Genomic DNA, 23,198 nt, shown 5'->3' with positions numbered 1-23,198 from the left:
ATATATATATATATATATATATATATATATAAGAGATACTTGACTTTCAGTGAATTCTAGCTATATATATATATATATATATATATATATATATATATATATATATAAATATATATTTATTGTATTATATGCGTGGGTTCCCTCCGGGTACTCCGGCTTCCTCCCACCTCCAAAGACATGCACCTGGGGATAAGTTGATTGGCAACACTAAATTGGCCCTAGTGTGTGGATGTGAGTGTGAATGTTGTCTGTCTATCTGTGTTGGCCCTGCGATGAGGTGGCGACTTGTCCAGGGTGTACCCCGCCTTCCGCCCGATTGTAGCTGAGATAGGCTCCAGCGCCCCCCGCGACCCCAAAGGGAATAAGCGGTAGAAAATGGATGGATGTATTATATATATATATAAATAAGAGAAATACTTGAATTTCAGTGTTCATTTATTTACACATATACACACACATAACACTCATCTACTCATTGTTGAGTTAAGGGTTGAATTGTCCATCCTTGTTCTATTCTCTGTCACTATTTTTCTAACTATGCTGAACACCCTCTCTGATGATGCATTCTGCTTCGTCTCCTTGTTGTGTGCGCAGTTGCACTCTCTAAAAGCCCTAGATGTTAATGTCACATATGCATGTACAGTAGATGGCAGTATTGTCCTGTTTAAGAGTATCACAACATTGCTGTTTACGGCAGAAGAACTGCTTTACAAAAACGTGACTGCTGTAGTGTGTTGTTGCCACGCTGGGAGGACGTTAATGAAACTGCCTAACAATAAACCCACATAAGAAACCAAGAACTCGCCCTCGATCATTCTACAGTTAAAACGTGATTGGGCAGGCATGATGTTTATATTGTGGGAAAGCGGACGTGAAAACAGGCTCTCGACATGTCACTCAGGTCCGCCTGAATTTCGGGAGATTTTCGGGAGAAAATGTGTCCCGGGAGGTTTTCGGGAGAGGCGCTGAATTTCGGGAGTCTCCCGGAAAATCCGGGAGGGTTCGCAAGTATGCCATACAATATCGTATCTTAATAACTAATACAAGTGATTGTTTCCTTGTTAAAAATGTAAAAAAATAAAATAAAACTACAATACAGAGCCAGTATTTTGAACGGCTCTTTGAAAGGAACGGCTGCTCGAAATCCGGCTCCCTTCAAACATTTATATATTATATATTTATAAATTACATAAATATATATATGTTTGTAGAGATTTGTATTTGAAAACGTGTGTATTTTTTAAATAATTTTTAATGAAATTGTTTTGTTGGGTTAGGAGTTGCTGCACGGCACTTTCGCGCATTTTATAGTCACGTGGTACACACTCCGGCAAACTATTGGCTAAAGCTACGCATGCGCCTTCTTTTTCACTTCCGTAGCAGGTTAGCCTTCGAAGCCCAGAACGTTGCAGGGACGGCGGTCAATGCATTATTCTAATGTTTTTTTTCGAAGTTTCACCTTCTTCCGCTTCCACTGTTCTAAGTTACTGGTGATGTGGTGTTAACTAGTGCCACGACCCCAACGAAAAGAAGAATATATCGGGGATTTTTGCCGCGGTTCAATTGGCGGTTTTATCTGAGCGAAAGGCACTCCGACCCACGCTGATGGCGGTCACCATCGAGGATCTCTATCGGAACTACGGCATCCTTGCCGATGCCAAGGACGACATTAGCCAGGTGATATAAAGGCCCGCATGGGTTTTCCTATCTGATTCCGCTCGTTGCTTTTAATGCTTTACTGTAGCGCAACGTGTTCGATGTTAGGCTACTGTTGACGGCGGCTAAATTACGTAAGCTAGATGTGTATGTGCGCTAAGCTAGCTGCTAGCAGTTAGCCGAGCGAAGGCTCATGTTTTAACATAATAGTTAGGGCTGAAAACTGTATCACGATATAAGTATTTTTTTAAATCAGTTTTTGTATTATTTTATGACTTTTCGAAATTAAGGACCAGGAGAAAGTTATATTTAATGTCTATTTGTATTTCCTCTGATTATAACCCCCTCAGCTATCAAGGCAGAAAGGAAAGGAAATGTCTACACAAGCAATGAAAACTCTCAATCAGTGTAAACAAAATTCTATAATTACATTTAACAATTACCTCTTAAAATGAAGGTGTAGAAATATAGAATACGTAAGAAATGCTTATTAAAGTGTAACAAAATAGTGTGGTTTACTGCCAGGTAGTTACAGCTGTGTAACATTAATTTGGTCTATTTTTCCACCCGCATTAAGGAAATTAATTTGTTTTGCAGTAATTATTCTTTTGATATTATTGGACCAAATTACTTTTATTTTAAGTAGCACGTTAGTTATAGTTTGTAATTTTATTGTATTTATGCGGTCCTATATAGGGATGTCCCAATCCCGGTTTTTGCACTTCCGATCCGATACCGATATTGTTTTTGCACTTCCGATCCGATACCGATACTGGCCTATCCGAGCATGTATTAAAGTTTAAAGTTATTTAGCCTACTTAGTTGTCAGAATCATGTTGAAAAGGGTTTTAGTACTCTTGATAACAACTAGCCAGCTGAATTGGGGGAGTTTGAATAATACACAATGGTTGGTAACAAGAAACTGACCTGTTTATTCAAGGATAAACACAAAATAGACAAAATTATACATGACAAACAGAAATGGCATCATTGAACTAGGGCTGGGCGATATGGCCTTTTTTTAATATTGCGATATTTTAAGGCCATGTCACGATACACCATATATATGTGGATATGTTTAGTCCATGTCACGATACACCATATATATGTGGATATTTTGCCTTAGCCTTGAATGAACACTTGATGCATATAATCACAGCAGTATGATGATTCTATGTGTCTACATTAAAACATTCTTCTTCATACTGCATTAATATATGCTACTTTTAAACTTTCATGCAGAGAAGGAAATCACAACTAAAAAAATCACTAATTTTTTCAAACGGTGTTGATCTGGAAATGTTTGCCTCGGCATTTTGATGGTGTGGACGTGTGGCACCGAATGGAGATAAGCGTCTCGACAGACGTTACAATATTTGAACAATGATGACGAAAACTGTTTTCTCTGTCGTGTCCGTGTGTCGAAAATTGTTATGCGCTTATTTTTTTTATTTTTTTTTGTGCGTAGCATAGATTTGCCGTGCGCAATTGCACAGGCGCGCACCTTAGAGGGAGCGTTGCTAGCACGGCTGCGCTAGCATCACAGCTAACGTTAGCCATGTTGCTACCTCTCTGCTCGGGGAGGACGTATACGCATGTGTAAGGTGCGCTTGTTGTCTGTGAGAGGAAGACACAGGAAAGAGTGAGAAGAGCCTGTCGTGTAATGCCAGCAGCTAAAAGCAACTGCGTGAGAATCCACAGACCTGTGGATGTGTTGAAGGTGTGCTGGAAAATGCGCAATGGAAATTAGGGAGCAGCAGAAAAGTGGAATGTATTATTTAGATAGGTGCATTGGAAAACACGGACCGGAGTTTTTTTTAAAACTGGATCTGGATCGGCATTTTCCCATGCCTTGCCGATACGCATTTTTTGGCAAATATCGGCATCCGATCCAAATATCGGATCGGGACATCCCTAGTCCTATACTTTAGTTCCTATGTGTTGGTTCTGTGTACCTGAATAGGGAATAGACGAGGGTTGAAAAGAAAAGAGATAAAATGTTTAAAAACAAAAAATCGCATAAACCACCATACTCAATCAATCAATCATCAATCAATGTTTATTTATATAGCCGTAAATCACAAGTATCTCAAAGGGCTGCACAAGCCACAACGACATCCTCGGTTCAGAGCCCACATAAGGGCAAGGAAAAACTTACAACCCAGTGGGGACGTCAATGGGCATGACTATGAGAAACCTTGGAGAGGACCGCAGATGTGGGTGACCCCCGCGCCCCTTCTAGTGGAGACCAGATGCAATGGATGTCGAGTGGGTCTAGCATAATATTGTGAAAGTCCAGTCCATAGTGGATCTAACATAATAGTGAGAGTCCAGTCCATAGTGGGGCCAGCAGGAGACCATCCCGAGCGACGTGACTCTTCCTTTCTTACCTGCAATTTATTCGCTCTCTGCAGCACTCATTTTTAGTTTTTTTCACTCCATGCAAAGAATCAACTATGAGACAACAAGATGGCGCAACCAAACTTGATAGACCCATACATGTGAAATTACCGTATTTTTCGGACTATAAGTCGCAGTTTTTTTCATAGTTTGGCCGACTTATACTCAGGAGCGACTTATGTGTGAAATTATTAACACATTACCGTAAAATATCAAATATTATTTAGCTCATTCACGTAAGAGACTAGACGTATAATATTTAATCGGATTTAGCGATTAGGAGTGACAGATTGTTTGGTAAACGTATAGCATGTTCTATATGTTATAGTTATTTGAATGACTCTTTCCATAATATGTTACGTTAACATACCAGGCACGTTCTCAGTTGGTTATTTATGCGTCATATAACGTACACTTATTCAGCCTGTTGTTCACTATTTATTTATTTTAAATTGCCTTTCAAATGTCTATTCTTGGTGTTGGGTTTTATCAAATAGATTTCCCCGAAAAATGCTGCGTATATGTTTTTTTTCTTCTTTATTATGCATTTTCAGCCGGTGCGACTTATACTCCGGAGCGACTTATATTTGGAAAAATACAGTACTGTTGAAAGGCGGAAATCCCCGTTTTTAAACATTAATTTTCACGTCAAAATATAACCTAAGTGTTTTTCAATGTAATATCAATACAAATACGATCTAAACAAACTTTCTTGAGCAGGTGCTCGCTTTTCCTCTTGCCTTAAGGCCGCACTGCGTTGCAGGATGGGGAGACAATCGGGTGCACCAAAAAAAGCTCGTAAGTTAGCTAATCATCTAGCTATCTTACTTGTTGTCGTCTCTGTTCGTTCTCTGAGCCACAACGTTGGCAGCTGTCCACTTTGCTGCTAGTCGGGAAGAGTACAACCCGAACACTGTTATTTCCCGAACCAGTTTATTAGTAGCCAGCGGTGTAGGTATATTTTTGACGTGACTGATTGTAAACTGAGGTCACAACACCGGAAGTAAATTACCCGAGGGGACGTGGCTACAGGATAGAGTTGCCAAACGAGAAACATTGTCTGAATTCTTTGCATGCATGTTATAGACTTTTACATGAAATTTCAATGACAATAATGTTAGTAAATTAGCTACTAAAATTCTGCGGTACATTACATGGGACATGTAAGTGTCAAAAAGACAGCCAAAATAGCTTTCGAGATGAGAATAAATTTAAAGGTAAAAAATAGTTCATCCAATTGCAGAAAAGGTTTTTCAAAAATGTATTACGGGGTTTACGTGGAAGCATATCGTGATGATATAAATGTTCCTCTTTTTTTTCCACTATTTTCCTAAATGTTATTGTCTTTTTTTCCTTTTAAAGGGTGCTCACATCCCTGTAGTTGATACTGTTACCTGATTTGCTGTTAGCGTGTCACTGCCACAGATCAGTGATTACTTCCTGTGTTGCCAGAGCGCGAGTGCCTCTATTCATGCAACCAACCTTGCTTCGTAACTTTCGCTCTCTTCCGACGAAGAAGGGAAAAAAATGATCCAATACATTTTTTATTGTTATTTTATTGATATCGTTTTATCGCCCAGTCCTAGGACTTACTATATACAAATAGACTCAGACTCATGTCATCAATGTCGTCATTCAATTCTCTGCAGCATAAAGATGCCTACCAAGTCATCCTGGATGGTGTGAAAGGTGGTCCCAAGGAGAAGCGTTTGGCAGCTCAATTCATTCCCAAGTTCTTCAGCAATTTCCCGGAGTTGGCAGACGCGGCCATCAACGCCCAATTGGATCTTTGTGAAGACGACGACATCTCGGTAAGTGGGGCAAATAGAAACTTCCTCATGTCGTTGTTTGTGTAGACGTAGCGTAATAAGTTGGGGGTAAGGTATTACCCCAGGTTGAGTGACTTTGACAGGTGGATAAGAATGGCAAGTAAAGTCATATGGTTGTAAAGGTCGATCTATGGTTACGAGCTTTGGCTAGTGACAGAAAGAGCAAGATTACGGTCGAAATGAGTGGTCTCACCCTCAAAGATGGGGTCAGAAGTTCAGAGTGGAGCCCCTGCTCCATCACTCTTCTCCTTAATGCCTGAGCTGGGCATGTTCAGCCAGGAGGAGGCTAGGTGTAGACCTAGGATCGCAGATGGCCTGGCAACGTGAAAGACTGGGAAGGCTTGCCTACTGAGACTGCTGCCGTAAAAGCCAAAAAAATGTATGAACAGCGCAAGAAAAGGGTCAACTCTCGTTTCACTTCTTTGGTCCAGATTCGGCGGCAGGCCATTAAGGAGTTACCGCGCTTTGCAACTGGTGACAACATCCTGAAGGTTTCAGATATTCTCACTCAGCTCCTACAGACAGGTATTTAATTTTGATGTATCTGAAGAAATCCCCCGTCACTCATTTTTCAAATCAAATATAATCTGAAGTGTAATTTCTGCGTTTGTTTTCTCAGATGACACGGCTGAATTCAACCTTGTCAACGTATCGCTGATTTCTATCTTCAAGATTGACGCAAAAGGTGCGTACATGTTTGCTTGATGAGCTACGTAAAACATTTTGGTATTTTGCCTATCATTCTCAATCCTAATGTGAGACAAGAACACATTTTTATTTTTTGCTGGTAAATAAACGCTAACAATGGAGCCAATAGGAGTCGCTCTAATCCACTCTCATCCTGCTCTAAAAACATCCAAACACATCCTTCGACATTTTATATACACACTAAGAATATACAGTATGTAATGTAGTAACATGCACAATCATATTACCACTTAATATTTAAGTATTTTTGTCATTTTAAGCACGTATCACATTCGCTTTTCCCTTCAACAATAGAAAATACTACTAATAGTGGTAGACTTCATGAATGACAAATAGGATTACCTTGGGACAAAAAGTGATCCAGAACCTTGTATTTTTGCGCCTGAATATTAGGAGGATGAGCTACAAGTTTAAGGCCTTGTTCACACTGCAGGTCAATTCCAATTTTTTTTAGTTATTAGTCCGGCCCACGTGGAAATATATTTTCCTCCCCCTGATAGAGAACATGCAAGAGGATCCCCTGCTGACCTCCCTATGGAGTGGAACCTCACATTATGAAGTTAGGACCACGGGTGGACCACTCCTCTATGCATCGGTCGGTGTTGTCCCAACTTATTTACATGCAAGCGGATCCCCTTTGGACCTCCCTATGAACTGGACTCGCACATTATTAACCATCCCAATGGGTTGAGTTTTTTACTTGCCTGGATGTGGGATCAGAGTTGAGGATGTCGTTGTGGTTTGTGAAGCCCTTCAGGCATTTGTGATTAAGGGTTGTATATATTAACTTTGATTGATTGATTATTACACACGGCACTCAAACATCTGCCAAAATGTTTTAGTACGACTTTGGTAAGCTTTGAAGCAGCACTGCTTCAATGGAACGCGAAGCATTACCTCTACCGTGGTCAGATGTACTGTGCTTCAACATACGAGTATTACTATTATGTTGTGTGTGTGTGTATAACTCTAACCACTAGGCCACCTATTCAGTGGCCTAGTGGTTAGAGTGTCCGCCCTGAGATCGGTAGGTCGTGAGTTCAAACCCCGGCCGAGTCATACCAAAGACTATAAAATGGGACCCATTACCTCCCTGCTTGGCACTCTGCATCAAGGGTTGGAATTGGGGGTTAAATCACCAAAAATGATTCCCGGGTGTGGCCACCGCTGCTGCTCACTGATCTCCTTACCTCCCAGGGGGTGATCAAGGGTGATGGGTCAAATGCAGAGAATAATTTCGCCACACCTAGTGTGTGTGTGACCCTAAATAGAACCTATTAGGAGACATATTATCTGGCACTACCATGCAAAACAAACTTTTCTTATTTATTGGTACCTGCTTATGTGTATATGGGATCTGCATAAGTCCTAAAAATTTGCACGCATCCGCCATTGTAGTTCACGCCGACGCCGTAGTCAATAAGCTCCTTCTTCGTTTCTCTTGATGTGGGGCATTCATTTTTTGAAGTTGCCAATTCTAATATAAAGTAGAGTACAGTTCTAATAAACATACGTCAGTAGACTCGCTACTACAACAAAGTGGAAGTGGGGCCACTAAATAAGACTTAACTAGAATTAACTTAAACAATTAAAAAAGCTATTTTTTTTCCTCCTCTTGCTCAGGCATACTTTTTGCCCCACAAAAGCTTCCGTAGCTTGCACCGTCTCTTTATTAAGCGGCTCAAATAACAAAACATGGCTAACAAGAGCGAGACGTTTCTTTCAAAGAAAAGTGTTGCCAGTATTTTGGTTCCGCGGCAACAGTCGCGGAACAAATGACTGCACGGGCCAAAGTTTTTTTTCAAAAAGGCATCCACACAGGGAACTTGTTCCAGCATCTGAAACGCTTACTTTATCTACTTCCTGAAACAAACTATAGTCCTCAATGTTTCTTCTTATTATTGATTTGGATACAATATATAATACTACATTTTTATTTGCAGAAGTATGTTATTCAAGACAGAAGTTTGCACTTAATCGACCTCAATGTTGGCGATTATTTGCATGCATTGCGCAATGCTACATTTTTGTTAACGTAATTCTTCTATTCAAGCAGAAGTATTGCTTCCCATTCTTTAAAAAAAGTACAACTTGTATATGGTAAGGATAAGGATAAGATGCAGTGTAATTTCAAACTACTAGTTTTTGATCCAGTAAAATAAAAACTTGTTTTGAATTATGTCTGTCATTTTAATTCCATGGTTTCTTTACAAAGTAGGGAAAATACATTTTAAATCCAATTTTTTAGTGGAAAAATCGGATTTTATTTTTAGACCTACTTGGTTAATATTCAGGTTGCGCCATGTGAATGGAGTATTGTTGGGATGTTTTTAGAGGGATTCATTGGCGCAATAGAGTAACCATATTAGCTGCATTGTTAGCCACCTCGTGCTTGCTGTATTGTACGACATACAATGAAAAAAAAAAAGGAAAACATGTGTTCTTGTCTTCCATGATTGTGAATGATAGGCAAAATTCCCCCATAAAGTGCAGTTCTCCTTTAAGCTTTGGGGTTGAAAGAAAATGCCATATTCACACTTGGTCAAGTCATCTTGCAACAATGTCTGCCGTCTGTCCCGCAGGCACCCTGGAGGGCCTCTTCTCTCAGGTGCTGCAGGGTGTAGACATTGTGCGCGAGCGGGCCATCAAATTTCTGTCCACCAAACTGAAGACCCTACCAGAGGACGTCATGACAAAAGAGGTGGAAGACTATGTCTTTACTGAGACGAAGAAGGTTGGTGTTTTTGTCTTTCTAACCGTGTTTGCGATAGCGATATTATTAACAAACCTCCAGTGAATCGCGGTCGTGTTTCTCTGGGTCCATTTTTTTAACACACATACACCCTGCTCAGGGTTTTTGCTTCAGTTTCCATTACACAGTATTATAACACCTTGTGAAATAAGCTGACGTCGGGCCTGATTTAAAGGCGTGTTTAAAAAAATAAAAATTATGTATATTGTAAGTGGCCGTGTTGAGTGTGATCTACTAAGACTGTGCACTTGAAAAGTGGTGCAGACCGCCCTATTTAAATGAGGATCTTGCGTGCATACGAGGCTTTTTTACCAAGGAGACGATCATTTTCTGCACATTCATGTTATCATGCTCTGACCTGTGTGCAATGTATTGAACCAGCAGCACAGATCTGTAAGCTGTAACAACTTTTCTGAATTGCAATCTAGACAACAGAAACATATGCACACTGACACTTAATTCTGTGCGCCAGACTGGATCGCATCACCAGCGCATTAGTAATCTATTTCCTGAATAAAAATGTACGACATTTAAAAAAAAAAAAAGACAGGCAGTCACCAAAGCGCACCAATTCAATGTTTTAATTAGGCCCGGAAGTCATCCAGCAGCTATAAAATTATGAAACTATGTTGCTGAATAGACAATATGTCTAATCTTTTTTTATTTTTGACCGTCCACAATGTTGAAACACACACACACGCGTAGGGTGGAGCAGCGCAAGCACTGATCCTGCAGCCGTGTGTGGAACTGTCAGTTTGCACGTCCTTCTGACACATGCTCAATACCGGTAACACAAAATAGTGCTTGCAAAATGTTGATGTGTTGATAAATCCCTTTACGTGTGCTAAATATTTATATTTGCTTCTTCTCCTCCCAGTATGTGGGCATTTTGATGATCAGGCAGGGATCCCAGATGCCTCTATTTCTAGCCAAAGTAGTAATTTATGTTCGATGTTCGTACAAAACCACTAAAACATTGCGTATCGATAGAGTCAAATTGCTTTTGTGGTCTAGCAGTTGGCTATGGGGTTCTAGCCAATGGCTTTGACTGATCAGCTTTGCGTGTGCTATCAAGTTTGCATGTGTTTTAGCACCTGCTTGTTCTTTCTCCTCAGGTGCTTGAGGACGTGACCGGAGAGGAGTTTGTGCTTCTGATGCGTTTGGTGTCGGGCCTTCGCGTGCTGCAGACGGTAAGCGGGCGTCAGCAGCTGGTGGAGCTAGTGGTGGAGCAGGCCTTCCTGGAGCAGGAGCTCAACCCCGGCGACCCCGACACAGTAGACCGCCTGCTGCAGTGCACACGCCAGGCACTGCCCCTCTTCTCTGTGAGTACAATACACCCGTGTTTGCGTTTTCAACAGCCTTGTCAGGACCAGGAACCCTTTTTAATAAACAATCATGTAGATGTTTACACTGCATGGTCGGATGTCCGATTCTGATTTTTTTCTGTCAAATCCGGTCTTTTTAGTGGCCGTTCACATTACAAAAAATGTTTGATTTCTAATGTGAATGCAACCTGACCTGTATGCAGACATGATGTCGCACACACTGTAGTGTTCACGGTAGTAAACACGGCATCCAATTTATTCTTATTATTCTCTTCTGTAAAAGGAAGACTGGATTTAAATATGTTTTACAGACACTAGCCTACACTTCAACACAGTATGTTAGATATGGAACAATCGGTGAATTATACAAAATATACAAGGCTTTATGATTTACCCATTCCTTCACTTTGAATAAAATAGCAATAGTTTTAGATATTTTAACCTTGGTATCATTTATATGTGATTTCCAATGTCAAAGCAACTTTTTCTTTAACGTAATTTTTTTTCCCCAATACCTAGTGTTCTGACTCTAAAGTAGAGCAGTTGTCTATTAGAATACTTGAGAAACCTTGAGAAGAGGTTTAGGGAGAATACTTTGGCTTGTCTGCTTTGTGGTGAATATTAGCTTTAGTAACAGTATCTTTTTCCTGCAGAAAAATGTCCATTCCACACGTTTCGTGACCTACTTTTGTGAGCACGTCCTGCCCAACCTCAGCATGCTGACGACTCCTGTGGCCGAGCTGGACATTCAACTGGAGGTCAGGTTTAACTTTCTTGTCATGTTAGAGTTGCAGGCCTCAATGCTTGCTATGAGAATGTTTCTCTAAAATGGAAGACAAATCTTCTGATACTCCATACAGCGGTTGTCCAAATTTCCACTGAGGGCCGCACACTGAAAAATGAATATTTAGGCCTACTAGTCTACTTCTTCTTCTGAGGTGGTACTAAGTAAATAAGTTTGTAGATCAACTTCAGATCCATCCATCAATTGTGTTTTTTTGAGCAATGACAGTTTTTTTTTAAACTGCCTGCATGTCAGCTTTGTCTTATTTGAGTCAATATTACATTTTCTCATTAGATTACACTTGTTTGCTCTTTAATTTAAATTTTAATGTTTTTTTTGGTAGTATTTTTAAAATGAGTCGGGGCAACACTTTGAACACCACTGCTCCATACTATAGTTTCCGTGTCAACTTATAATTGCCACTTCAGTTCTTCAGAGGTTGTGCATTTTACTATCACCATGATGTGAAATCTGGTGACGAGGTGTTGCCTACGATAACCGCTCATCGTCTCATTATCATACCTCATTATCTCCACTTTATCAAACTCCCGCTACTCTTAACGCGACGTTTGTGTGTTTTTTTTTCTTGCGCAGGTCCTGAAGCTGATGGCGGAGATGAGTCCTTTCTGTGGCGACATGGAAAAGCTGGAGACCAATCTCAATATGCTATTCACTAAGCTGCTGGTGAGCAAAACACTTTGCTTTTGCCGCCATGGCAACAATAAAATCACTGAAAGAAAATTGTTCAATGTGTTTTAGGAGTACATGCCTCTGCCGCCAGACGAGGTGGAAAATGGCGAAAACTCTGCCAGCGAGGAGCCCAAGCTGCAGTTCAGCTACGTGGAGTGTCTCCTTTTCAGCTTCCACCAGCTGGGCAAGAAGCTGCCGGACTTCCTCATTGACAAAGTGGACGCCGAACGCCTCAAAGACTTCAAGATAAGGTGAGGATTAAGGATGCACAGGCATGTTACGATGCGTGTGTGCAGTAAGGATGGGTACCGGGAATCGGGACTATCGTTTGTGTATTAATTGTTTTTTTGTTTTTTTGAATTTATTTTTTATTGCACCATTTTAAAAGGAGCTTACATCTTGTTTTATTATCACATTTCTGAGTCTCATTTGCAAGTCTGACATTGCAGTTGCAAGTCCAAAATGTTAGATGGCAGTAATTTATATAGAGATGTCCAATATTGGCTTTTTTGTCGATATCCGATACTCCGATATTGTCCAACTCTTAATTACCGATTCCGATATCAACCTATACCGATATATACAGTCGTGGAATTAACACATTATTATGCCTAATTTTGTTGTAATGCCCGGCTGGATGCATTAAACAATGTAACAAGGTTTTCCAAAATAAATCAACTCAAGTTATGGGAAAAAAATGCCAACATGGCACTGCCATATTTATTATTGAAGTCACAAAGTGCATTATTTTTTTAAACATGCCTCAAAACAGCAGCTTGGAATTTGGGACATGCATGAGGTGGTTGAAGTGGGTGGAGTTGGGGGCGGGGGGTGTATTTTGTAGCGTCCCGGAAGAGTTAGTGCTGCAAGGGGTTCTGGGTATTTGTTCTGTTGTGTTACGGTGCGGATGTTCTCCCGAAATGTGTTTGTAATTCTTGTTTGGTGTGGGTTTCACAGTGAGGCGTATATTTGTAACAGTATTAAAGTTGTTTATACGGCCACCCTCAGTGTGACCTGTATGACTGTTGACCAAGTATGCATGAATTCGCTTGTGTGTGTGAAAAGCCGTAGATACTATGTGACTGGGCCAGCACGCAAAGGCAGTGTCTTTAAGGTTTATTGGCGCTCTGTACTTCTCCCTACGTCCGTGTACACAGCGGCGTTTTAAAAAGTCATACATTTTAGTTTTTGAAACCGGTACAGATAATTTTGAAACCAATACAGATCATTTCCGATACTGCATTTATCGGCCGATAGTATCGGCAGCCCGATATTATCGGGCATCTCTAAATGTATAGTTTATAGTGTGTTGGCTAGTCTTTTGTGGCGCAAGTGTTGTTCTTATTACGCTGTTGTAATGTGCATCTTAGTTGTAGTTTACATTAACAAATGTGTAGGTGTTGAAAGAAACAAATCTATAATGAATCAAGACAATAAAAATAAGTCTAAGTCTAATCAAAGTTTACTTATATAGCCCTTAATCACAAATGTCTCAAGCCACAAAGACATCCTCCGCTCAGATCCCACAAAAAACTCAACGCAATGGGAACAACGAGAAACCTTGGAAGGGACCGGAGATGTGGGGGCCCCCGCCTGGGTGGCCGGTGCAATGGATGCCGAGTGGATAGGGTTAATAATATGAGATTCCAGTCCATAGTGGGGCCAGCAGGGGATCATCTTGAATGGAGACAAGTCAGCAGCGCACAGACGTCACTGTTGCAAAGAGGAGTGGTCTATCATGTGTCCCGACTTTAAACAGCGAGAGCCTCATCTGTGGAAGCTGATTCATGGTCACCTGATGACCTCTCCATGCAGGAGAAGGGAGCAGACCAAAACCAACAAACGCCACAACAAGTTGCACGGCAAAGTTGCGTTGGTGTGCAAATTTAGACAAATTGCATAGACAGGTTTAGCATTAAAAACATTTCCCTTCTTTCCTCAACCACCATTGTTTACCTGCGAAGTGAAGCTAATTATCCAAATATAGTTATGGTTGCAAATGCTAATCAGTAACATGTCATTAGCTAAGCCAATGTACAGTATATTAGCATCAAGCTAGCCCATTTTTGGGAAAGGGGGGCCTTACGCAACTTACGCTGGAGCGTTTTTTTTTAAATAAATGCATTTGTTGACATTGAAAATTGCAACATTACCAAGTGTAAGTTTGGCTAGGTCGGCAACCCAGGTACCGAAATATGGCACCGTTGGATTTTATGTGAATCGGTGCCCAGTAGGACCGTCGGGATTCAGTCGGTGCCAAAAAAGTACCGGATTCGGTGGCCACCCCTTGTGCGCACTAAAGCCTGCTGTCGTTTTTTTCCCTCTATCAGGTTACAGTATTTCGCCAGAGGCCTGCAGGTTTACATCAGACAGCTGCGAGTGGCTCTGCAGGGCAAGACGGGAGACGCGCTCAAGACAGACGAGGTGGACGCTACAATCTTTTCTATTGGCGCCGCAACACGAGCTCACGTGTTTGTGGCGTACTTGGTGCTGACGAGGACTTTTATTTTTGTCAACAGAACAAGATCAAAGTGGTGGCCCTGAAGATTACAAACAACATCAACGTCCTCATCAAGGTAGGTTGCAGGAACCTGAGGCACTGAGTTAGCCCTGACAGTCTTATGTTCGTCACGTGTAACAGAGTTCAGCCAAGGGCTGGGCGATATGGCTGGAAACTGTATCACGATGGAAGTGTTTATCGGTCAATATCGATAATTTGTTCATGACCTCTTGAAAATAAAAAACAGGAGAAAAATATATTAAATGTAAACATTTTTATTTTAAATGTAAACTTCCTCTGATTATAATTCCCTCAGCTATCAAGGCAGAAAGGAAATGTCAACACAAGCATGGAAAACACTCAATGTAAACAAAATTATAAAATGACTTTAAACACTTAACAATAAACTCCTAAAATTAAGGTGAAAAAATAAGGAATATGTAAGAAATGCTTAATAAAGTGTAACAAAATAGTGAAAATGTAAACATAGAGAAACCTGAGAACTATTTTCTGCAGATTTAGTGCCAAGAAGTTACAGCTGTGCTCTAAAGGGTGAGTGCGGCTAAGATGGTGTGGTATTACTGGTCTTGGTGGGGACCAGTGCCTTGCTTCATTTACAGACCACATTGGTCCCTTTTTAAAAAAATCAAAAAAGTGCCGTAATGTCTAGGTGACTTTTCCAGTTTTACCCACAATTCCTTCATTTTTACTTTCTCTTCTCACTCCATGCAAAGAATCAACCGCCAGACAACATGATGGCGCAAACAATAAGTTAGTTGATACTGTTACCTGATTGGCTGTTAGTGTCACTCCCACTGATCAGTGATCACTTCCTGCCTTTGTTCATGCAACCAACCTTGCTTTGCAACCTCTGCTTTCTTCTGACCAAGAAGAGAAAAAAAGATCAAACCTTTATCCAGCATTTTTTTATTAATTTTGATTACATTCTATCGCTATGTAAAGTGATATCGTTTTATCACACAGCCTAGTGGTTCTGGTAGAGTCTGTGGCAGTCACTTTAGCAGATGAAGCCTATCAGCTAAATGACAGCCAGGAAGTGAAACAACTTCTATTGTCAATAATCAATGCTGAAACTATATTATATTCAATGCTCGCTGTCAATTCTACCCCCCCCTCCCCAGGACCTCTTTCACAACCCACCGTCGTTCAAGAGCACCATCACACTGTCCTGGAAGCCTGTCCAGAAGAGCGAGGCTGTGGCGTACGTTTTGAGATACGGCTGCCTAAAATATTCTCGCTGAAGCAATAGATTCTCATCCCTTCTTTATCCTCCTCCTCTTCATATGCAGCCCCAAGCGTCCATCGAGCGACGACTCGGGCCCGGGGGCCGTGGTGAAGAAACAGATTGCCCCACAGCCTCGGCGGGACGCGCGGCAAATCTACAACCCCCCGAGCGGCAAATACAGCGCCTCCCTCGGAAACTTCAACTACGGTGAGCCTACTATTGCACACACACACACACCTTAATTTTTTGTTTACAATCTATTTTTACACGTCTCTCCGATAATTCCCAGCCAACGAGGTTAAAATTTGACCAACAATCTAAACACACATCCTGCGACAGGTCAGAGTTCACCAATGTGTTTGATGTCTTCTTCACTGTGGCTCAAAACGAATGCATACCTGCCAATAACTACGGTTTTCCCGTAATGAGCTCGGTTTTTGATAATCCATTCCGGTTTACGGCTGCAGTCGTAAAAACTACGGTTTTCCGGCACTGCTCTGATAACTTTCTGTTGAGCGATTACTTAAGTTGCGCGACAGGCTATTTATTGCCCGCACGAAATTGCCATGGTTCTCAACTGAATGGAATCAGTCAAAAAGAAAATGACAGTGATTCCTAGAAGAATATTCCAAAGCCTATCCAGGAATAATTATCCGTTCAAGAAAAAGGGAAAAATACGCAAACTGCACTTTATGCTGCAGTAATGTCGGGATGGAAGAAAGGAGTTGCCGCTTTCATCACGGAAACGTCTGGTTAGCAGGGAAATACGCACTAAAACTGAATTAATTTAGTAAATGTATAATTTCCTCTCCCTTATTTTGTAACCAACATAATACTCCTTTAAAATCATAGGTCATTTAATTATAGTATTTTTCAATTTTGATATTCAGACGATAATGTTATTTCCATAAAGTGGCATGTTAAAATATTGCTACATTATTAATATTTTATATGAATTATTTTTATTTGGGAAACAACAGTAAATTAATTTTTTTAAATCATAGTTTTGAAGACATGTATGATGGTAGCCTATGCTACTATAGGTTTAACTTTTTATTTATGTATCTGTCTGTTACTCTTACTTAAACATTATTTGAATAATCTAATACAAATTACGTGTATGTTCTTCAAGCTAAGATGATTTAAATTCAGCCTGCATAGATTTATTATAACACAGTAGGTTGAATAATTATTAAATTTCTCATGCTCATGTAAGGATTAAAACATTCTCTATAAATTACATAATTATTGAAAAATAATATGTATCATTAATATCCTACCGGTACTGTAAATAGTCATATCACCCTGTCTGTTTGTTAGTCTGTAATACTTTTAAGATTTAAAAAAAAAATTTTTTAGTTCTAACTTCTTCTTTTTTTTAATAGTTATATTCTGACTAATTTTTGCATTTTTTTTTGTGTGTCAAAGGTTGGCCTCTGATTATGACAAATGTGAAGGTTTTAGCCACTATCTAACCAATGGGAAAATTAAGGCCCAGGGGCCACATGCGGCCCGTTAAGCTTTTCAATCTGGCCCGCCGGACATTCCCAAATACATTTTTTTAGATCTTTAAGATGGAAACAGTAGCTGCCATTATGATGTGCAGTGATGTTTTCAAATTACCGGAAGTCTTGAACAATACAAAGTATTTCAATGGTTGGAATCTGCGCTTTTGCATGATATAGGAGTTACTTTGGTAATCTACGTCACAGCAGCTCAGACGAGGCACCAAGCAGTGTGGGAGCGTTTCAACAGTGTTTTCAGAGGGGCCAGCCTGAAATGCACGTGTCGGGGACAGACGCGGAAGGAAATTTTTACAACAAAGTTCTAAATCTTAGTGATATATCAGATTGTAGGTGGGTTTTTTTTACCCTTTGCGTTCATATTTCGCTGCGTTTGTTGCATTTTTGTTGGGTTTTTGCTTGATTGTAAATAATGGCATCTGGTCAGGATGCCACCCGAACGCCTCCCTAGGGAGGTGTTTAGGGCACGTCCGACCGGTAGGAGGCCGCGGGGAAGACCCAGGACACGTTGGGAAGACTGTCTCCCGGCTGGCCTGGGAACGCCTCGGGGTCCCACAGGAAGAGCTGGACGAAGTGGCTGGGGAGAGGGAAGTCTGGGCTTCCCTGCTTAGGCTGCTGCCCCCGCGACCCGACCTCGGATAAGCGGAAGAAGATGGATGGATGGATGGATGTAAATAATGTCGATCGAGAGGGGGTGTGATGTTCATATGTTGTCAATATTTAGTGTTTTATCATTCATAGTTAATATTGTAAATCCCACATTCTTTATTTTCATGTACATTCTGGGTGTCTCATTCCAGTAAAAACATTTAAAATTCCATTCTGTTTTTTAAGGCGGTCTGTCATGTTTTCAGCATTCAATCAGACATTATTGTGAGTTTTTGTAATAGTGTTCCTAAAAATCAGATATACTGGCCCCCGGACATATTTTTTTCTCTAAATTTGGCCCCCCGAGTCAAAATAATTGCCCAGGCCTGATCTAACCGGTCAGAATGCTGAAACTTTGAAACTCACTAGGCTCTCTGACTTTCAAAAGTTGGCGAATGTTTTAAATACGACTTACTTCGTGTTCCTGTGGATATTCAAATTCCAGGTTTTCGTGATAAAATAGACAAATAATTTCACAACTTTTTCCACCTATAACCTGTCCAGTGCAATTGGAAAACAAAAGGAAACCTTTAAAGGGGAAAAATAAAAACTTAAAAATAACCTGGTTGCATAGATATTTTTATTACTTTTGATTATGCCCCAATTGAGACACAGCCCTTGAAATGGAATGTCATGTTTTTTGAATAAGGTGACAAATGTCGCCCTGATGCTAACGTTTCCTTCACCACTATGTGACTGCAGAGCAGCGCGGCGGCTTCAGGGGCGGACGGGGGCGGGGCTTCGGCACCAGAGGCAACAGAAGCCGAGGACGGACCTACTAAGGTGGGCGTGCGGGTGCCGGGGCGGCGCTTGTCCCTCAATGAACTGCATCATCTTTCACCGTTCCAAAACGGACCACTTTGCCACAACATCTTTCTTTCTTTTTTTGATAACGACTCTCCGTATTTTTCACTCTTTCCTCACAACAGACTTCCCAAACTCCTCTAAGCCACGGTCGTAGCTCCACCCCCCAACCCTTTCTTGTTTTTATGTCTTTGTGGATCAAAAGACTGCTGACTCCTGACAAACTTTTTGCTCCCTTTTGGGTGTTTTGAAAAGAAAGCGAGAGAGGAAGCGATCTTTTTTGGTTTGCAACGTGACGTTTGAAGGCATTTCTTTCCACCTTTTATTTAATCCTGCTTTCAGTTTTTTCTATTAGTGCTCTAGCTAAATTTGCAGACGATGTACTATTTGTATTGTGGATGTTTTGTCTGATTTTTTTTTTATCATAAACTTGTATGCAAGTAGGAACAGGTGTCATTGCTGCACACATGCGGCTGCTCTACTTTATTGATTGAATGGACAAAAAATAGAACAATAATTTGAAACATTATTGGTTAGTGATGACTAAAGTACAACACCAAACAGCCATTAATGAGACACTTGTCACCAAAATGGCAGACACATACTTATTAATACTCTATTAAAATGTATGTTTCCTGAAGCTTTTTTAAACATAAAACTAGATTGGAATGCAAACGTGTGTAAATATGTCTTATTTACTGTTTAAAATCACTGCAAGATGTCTGGAATTAATGTTTTTCTAATTTAGGATCCACATGATTTAGAGCAGGGGTGTCAAACGTACGGTTGTAGGCCAGATCAGGCCCGCGAACAGGTTTTATCCGGAGTTTGCTAAGCATAAAAATGAGCCGAAATTTTGAATGAAAGAAACTGCTGTTCTAAATGTGTCCACTGGATGTTCAAAAGAGCAATTCTTTGTAGATGATGCTACATATGTACAAAATAAACCACATGATGTGAGTACATCAGTCGAGGAAAATGATCAAACTACATAACATACTGTATTTTTATTTTTATTTTAATAGATTGAAAATTAACACCAATGAGTGATGAACATTATCACATAATTTATTCAGAAAATATAAATAATAAAGATAGAATACTATTAACCGCAACATGGAAGTGTAAAAAAAACAACATGATTTCTACATTTTCAGAATGTGCTTGTTCTATTTTTAAACAAAGAAAACAATCTAAAGTTGGCTTTTATTTTTAAGTTATCGTGCTGTGATTTTACCAGTCTGGCCCACTTGGGAGTAGATTTTTCTCCATCTAAAATGAGTTTGACACCCCTTATTTAGAGGATGGTGAATTTAAGTGTTCTGCTCTTGCAGTCTGCATGCATGCTTTTGTATTGTGCAAAATACTATTTTCAAAGCGCAAAGAAAACAACTGAAAATACATTTTTTGAAAGTATTTGCAAAGCAAATGTGGTATTTTAACGTTTTGCTAAAGGTTTAGAAGGAATCGCCCCTTGTTGTAGCGGAGTCTCCCCTCCAGAGGGCGCTCCACACCAGGTGTTTTCCTCTCAGATCAGACGCTTCTATTTTTATCCCTAGTATTTAAAGCGCATTTTTGCTGCAAACAAAAAGCACTGCAGCGAGGTAACAATAGATTGTTGCAACAAAAAAAATCGACCTATTGATCGGATATACGTGCACCATCTCATTAATGTGGCAAATAGACAGGTTTTTTTTTTTTTTTGGAGGAGAAAAAAATCGACTGCCAATTTTTTAGTTATCCACTTTGCATTTGTGGATTCTGCGCATGTGCGTTTGGAAGAAATGATATTCAAGAAATGATCTAAAATGAAGGATAGTGATTTTTATTTTATTTTTTGGTGCTGTTGCGCTGTGTTCTGTTCACTGTCTGCGATGAACCTCTCCTCTTTGACCAGCAGGGGGCGGTAAGCGACCGTGGAGAAGTTCTGTGGTGAGTGATCGTGACCAGGTATTTCCCAAAGCACACACACACACACACACACACACACTGCAGAGCTGAAAATAATCAGGCGGTGGCGTAGGCGGCGAAGGAAGCAAACTCCAAGGAGCTGAGAAGTGAGTCTGTGCAGGCTTGAAGGTAAATCAATAAGAAGTCAACCTCAGGAGACCCCTGCAAGTCCACCTGGGGACACATGCACCCCGTGTTGTAGTTGTTACTGTGGGAGAGTTCTTTGCTCGCCTATGCAGACGCGATGATGCGTTCACTGCAAGCGTCGCGTCGGAAAATTGGTTGCGCCAGTAGATGACACTGCGCATGATCCGAATGGATGTTTAAGCGACGCAATCTCGAGCGTACAAAATACCAACCCCTAAATCAGGCCCGGCCCTAACCAATCTGGCGCCCTAGGCAAGATTTTAGGTGGCGCCCCCCCACATCGGCAGTGAAGTGTATATACTCACAAGAACCCGAATAGCTTTGTCTTTGACCTTTTTTTTTTTTACTTACAACTATACCTAATATATAAAGGGGTGGAAAAGTGACGATTACCTGCAGGGCAAACATTAGCTAACCAGAAGCCAATAACAATGTAAACAAAAAACACCTGCTTGAGAGAGACCTAATACAAACATTTATATGCACGTACAACACTTAGAACTTTTAGCATATCAGTATGTGGAATTAAATTATGGAATAGATTAAGTAAAAAAGTTAAAAATTGTACTGATATGATCCAGTTTAAGAGGTTGTTCAAAATAATAGTGCTTACAGAGTACAAAGAAGAAGAATTATGAGAAATACTTTCAACCTTATTGAAAATAAGATATTCTTCATCTCAGTATGTTAATAATGACTGAATTAATTAATTAATTACATATTACAAAACTGTTGTATACTAACTCATAGATGTTATTTTATTATATAAAAAGGTCAGTAAATGATTCTATATATTTGTAAATGCTTTGAAGTGGGAAAGAGGTAGGATTAAATAAGCTTTGCTTCTTCCTACTCCTTTTCGGGCATGATGTAAAATGAAATGATATGAAATTGTGTGATGTATTATGATGTAAGTGTGTTCATGTTCGAAATAAACTAAAGAAAGAAAGAAATGTCCCTGAGGAATGTAAAGTGGGAGTACTGTAATTACCTAACGTTACATTATTATTTTCCATAACAATTTAGCCCCCTCCACAATATTAACCCGACGTTAAAACAGAACTAGCTATTTATTGATTAGCAATTGCCGAATCATGTAACATTAGCTTAATGCTAAAAAGCCAGGTTACTATCACATTCTGTAACAGACAAATAATTTCATGTAGGCTAACGTTACCTACCTGCTACCTCTGTCTTTTCTCGTTTCTCCTCCTCTTCTTTTCTCTTTTTTCTTCCCTGGGCACCTGACAGTTTTGGCATCTTGTGTTGATTTTTTGATGTGGGGACGTCCAAAAAGAGTCACGATACGGGAAGGGAGGAGGCGCACCGTGCGGGGGAGGAGGAGGGGGGGGCGTAATGTTGTAACAAATAATATTTCTATTAAATAGGCTTTACTTTGCATTTTAATTAACGTGGGATTATTTTTTGTATTTAGAAATAATAGTACCAACTTTTTTTCTTTTTTTTTTTTCTCCCAACATTTGTGGCACTGGCGTGGCGCCCCCTGATGGACGGCGCCCTTAGCATTTGCCTATACGGCCTATGCCACGGGCCGGCCCTGCCCTAAATCCATCATCAGCCAGCTTCAATTAAATATTTGACACGAAATATGTTTGATATTTCACGACTAGTGTACCATCAAAAGTTTCATACCTTCAAACGTAATACCGGTACTTTCTGGGAATAACCACTTCCCGTCACGTGTTTGACACGTGCTGTGATATGCTTTTGGATCATCAACGTTTTCATTTCCACTGTCCTTACTCATTTGTGTGAGTGATTGTAGGAATGGATGAGTGCGCGGGACTGATCGCATGAATAAGTTTGAAAGATGAATGAGTGACATATTGCCTGTATGACTGAGTGAGTGGATTGAGTAGATACGTGTGAATGAGTTAGTGATAGTGTGAATGACATGATCTTATTATTGGCTGAGTGTGCGACTGATCATATTGAAGAGTTTGTGTAAAATGAATGATGGAGTGAATTATCAGACTAATCATATGAATGGGTGAAATATTAATTGGTGAGTGAATTATATGGTTGCAGGGAAATGTGTGAATTAGTGATTGTGTGTGTGTGTGTGTGTGTGTGTGTGATCGTATGAATGAGTGTGAAATACGAATGAGTGACTAATTGCTTGTATGACTGAGTGAGTGAATTATATGGTTGAGTGGATACGTGTGAATGAATTAGTGATAGTATGAATGAGAGGGATTGTATGAATGGATGAGTG

At 40.2% G+C, this 23,198-nt stretch overlaps 1 protein-coding gene across 1 annotated transcript; it reads left to right on the top strand.

Annotated features, from left to right (window-relative positions):
• Positions 1–1,369: 1,369 nt before the first annotated feature.
• api5 (apoptosis inhibitor 5) lies at positions 1,370–19,540 on the top strand. The gene is made up of 14 exons (XM_061924824.1): positions 1,370–1,677; positions 5,706–5,867; positions 6,317–6,410; positions 6,505–6,570; positions 9,176–9,327; positions 10,461–10,667; positions 11,324–11,428; positions 12,049–12,138; positions 12,214–12,395; positions 14,475–14,568; positions 14,664–14,720; positions 15,787–15,866; positions 15,955–16,097; positions 18,764–19,540. Exons 1-14 carry the CDS (start codon positions 1,606–1,608, stop codon positions 18,841–18,843), a joined length of 1,584 nt encoding a protein of 527 aa, XP_061780808.1. The 5' UTR covers positions 1,370–1,605; the 3' UTR covers positions 18,844–19,540.
• Positions 19,541–23,198: the final 3,658 nt, after the last annotated feature.

This window comes from Nerophis lumbriciformis, linkage group LG29, assembly GCF_033978685.3.
Source record: "Nerophis lumbriciformis linkage group LG29, RoL_Nlum_v2.1, whole genome shotgun sequence".
Lineage (NCBI taxonomy): Eukaryota > Metazoa > Chordata > Actinopteri > Syngnathiformes > Syngnathidae > Nerophis > Nerophis lumbriciformis.
This window is presented reverse-complemented; position numbering and strand designations above follow the sequence as displayed.

Coding starts and splice junctions, on each gene's coding strand:
- api5 (XM_061924824.1), top strand. CDS start 1,606: ATGGCGGTCACCATCGAGGATCTCTATCGGAACTACGGCATCCTTGCC. Junction 5,868..6,316: donor GTGAAGACGACGACATCTCG/GTAAGTGGGGCA, acceptor TCTTTGGTCCAG/ATTCGGCGGCAGGCCATTAA. Junction 9,328..10,460: donor TCTTTACTGAGACGAAGAAG/GTTGGTGTTTTT, acceptor CTTTCTCCTCAG/GTGCTTGAGGACGTGACCGG.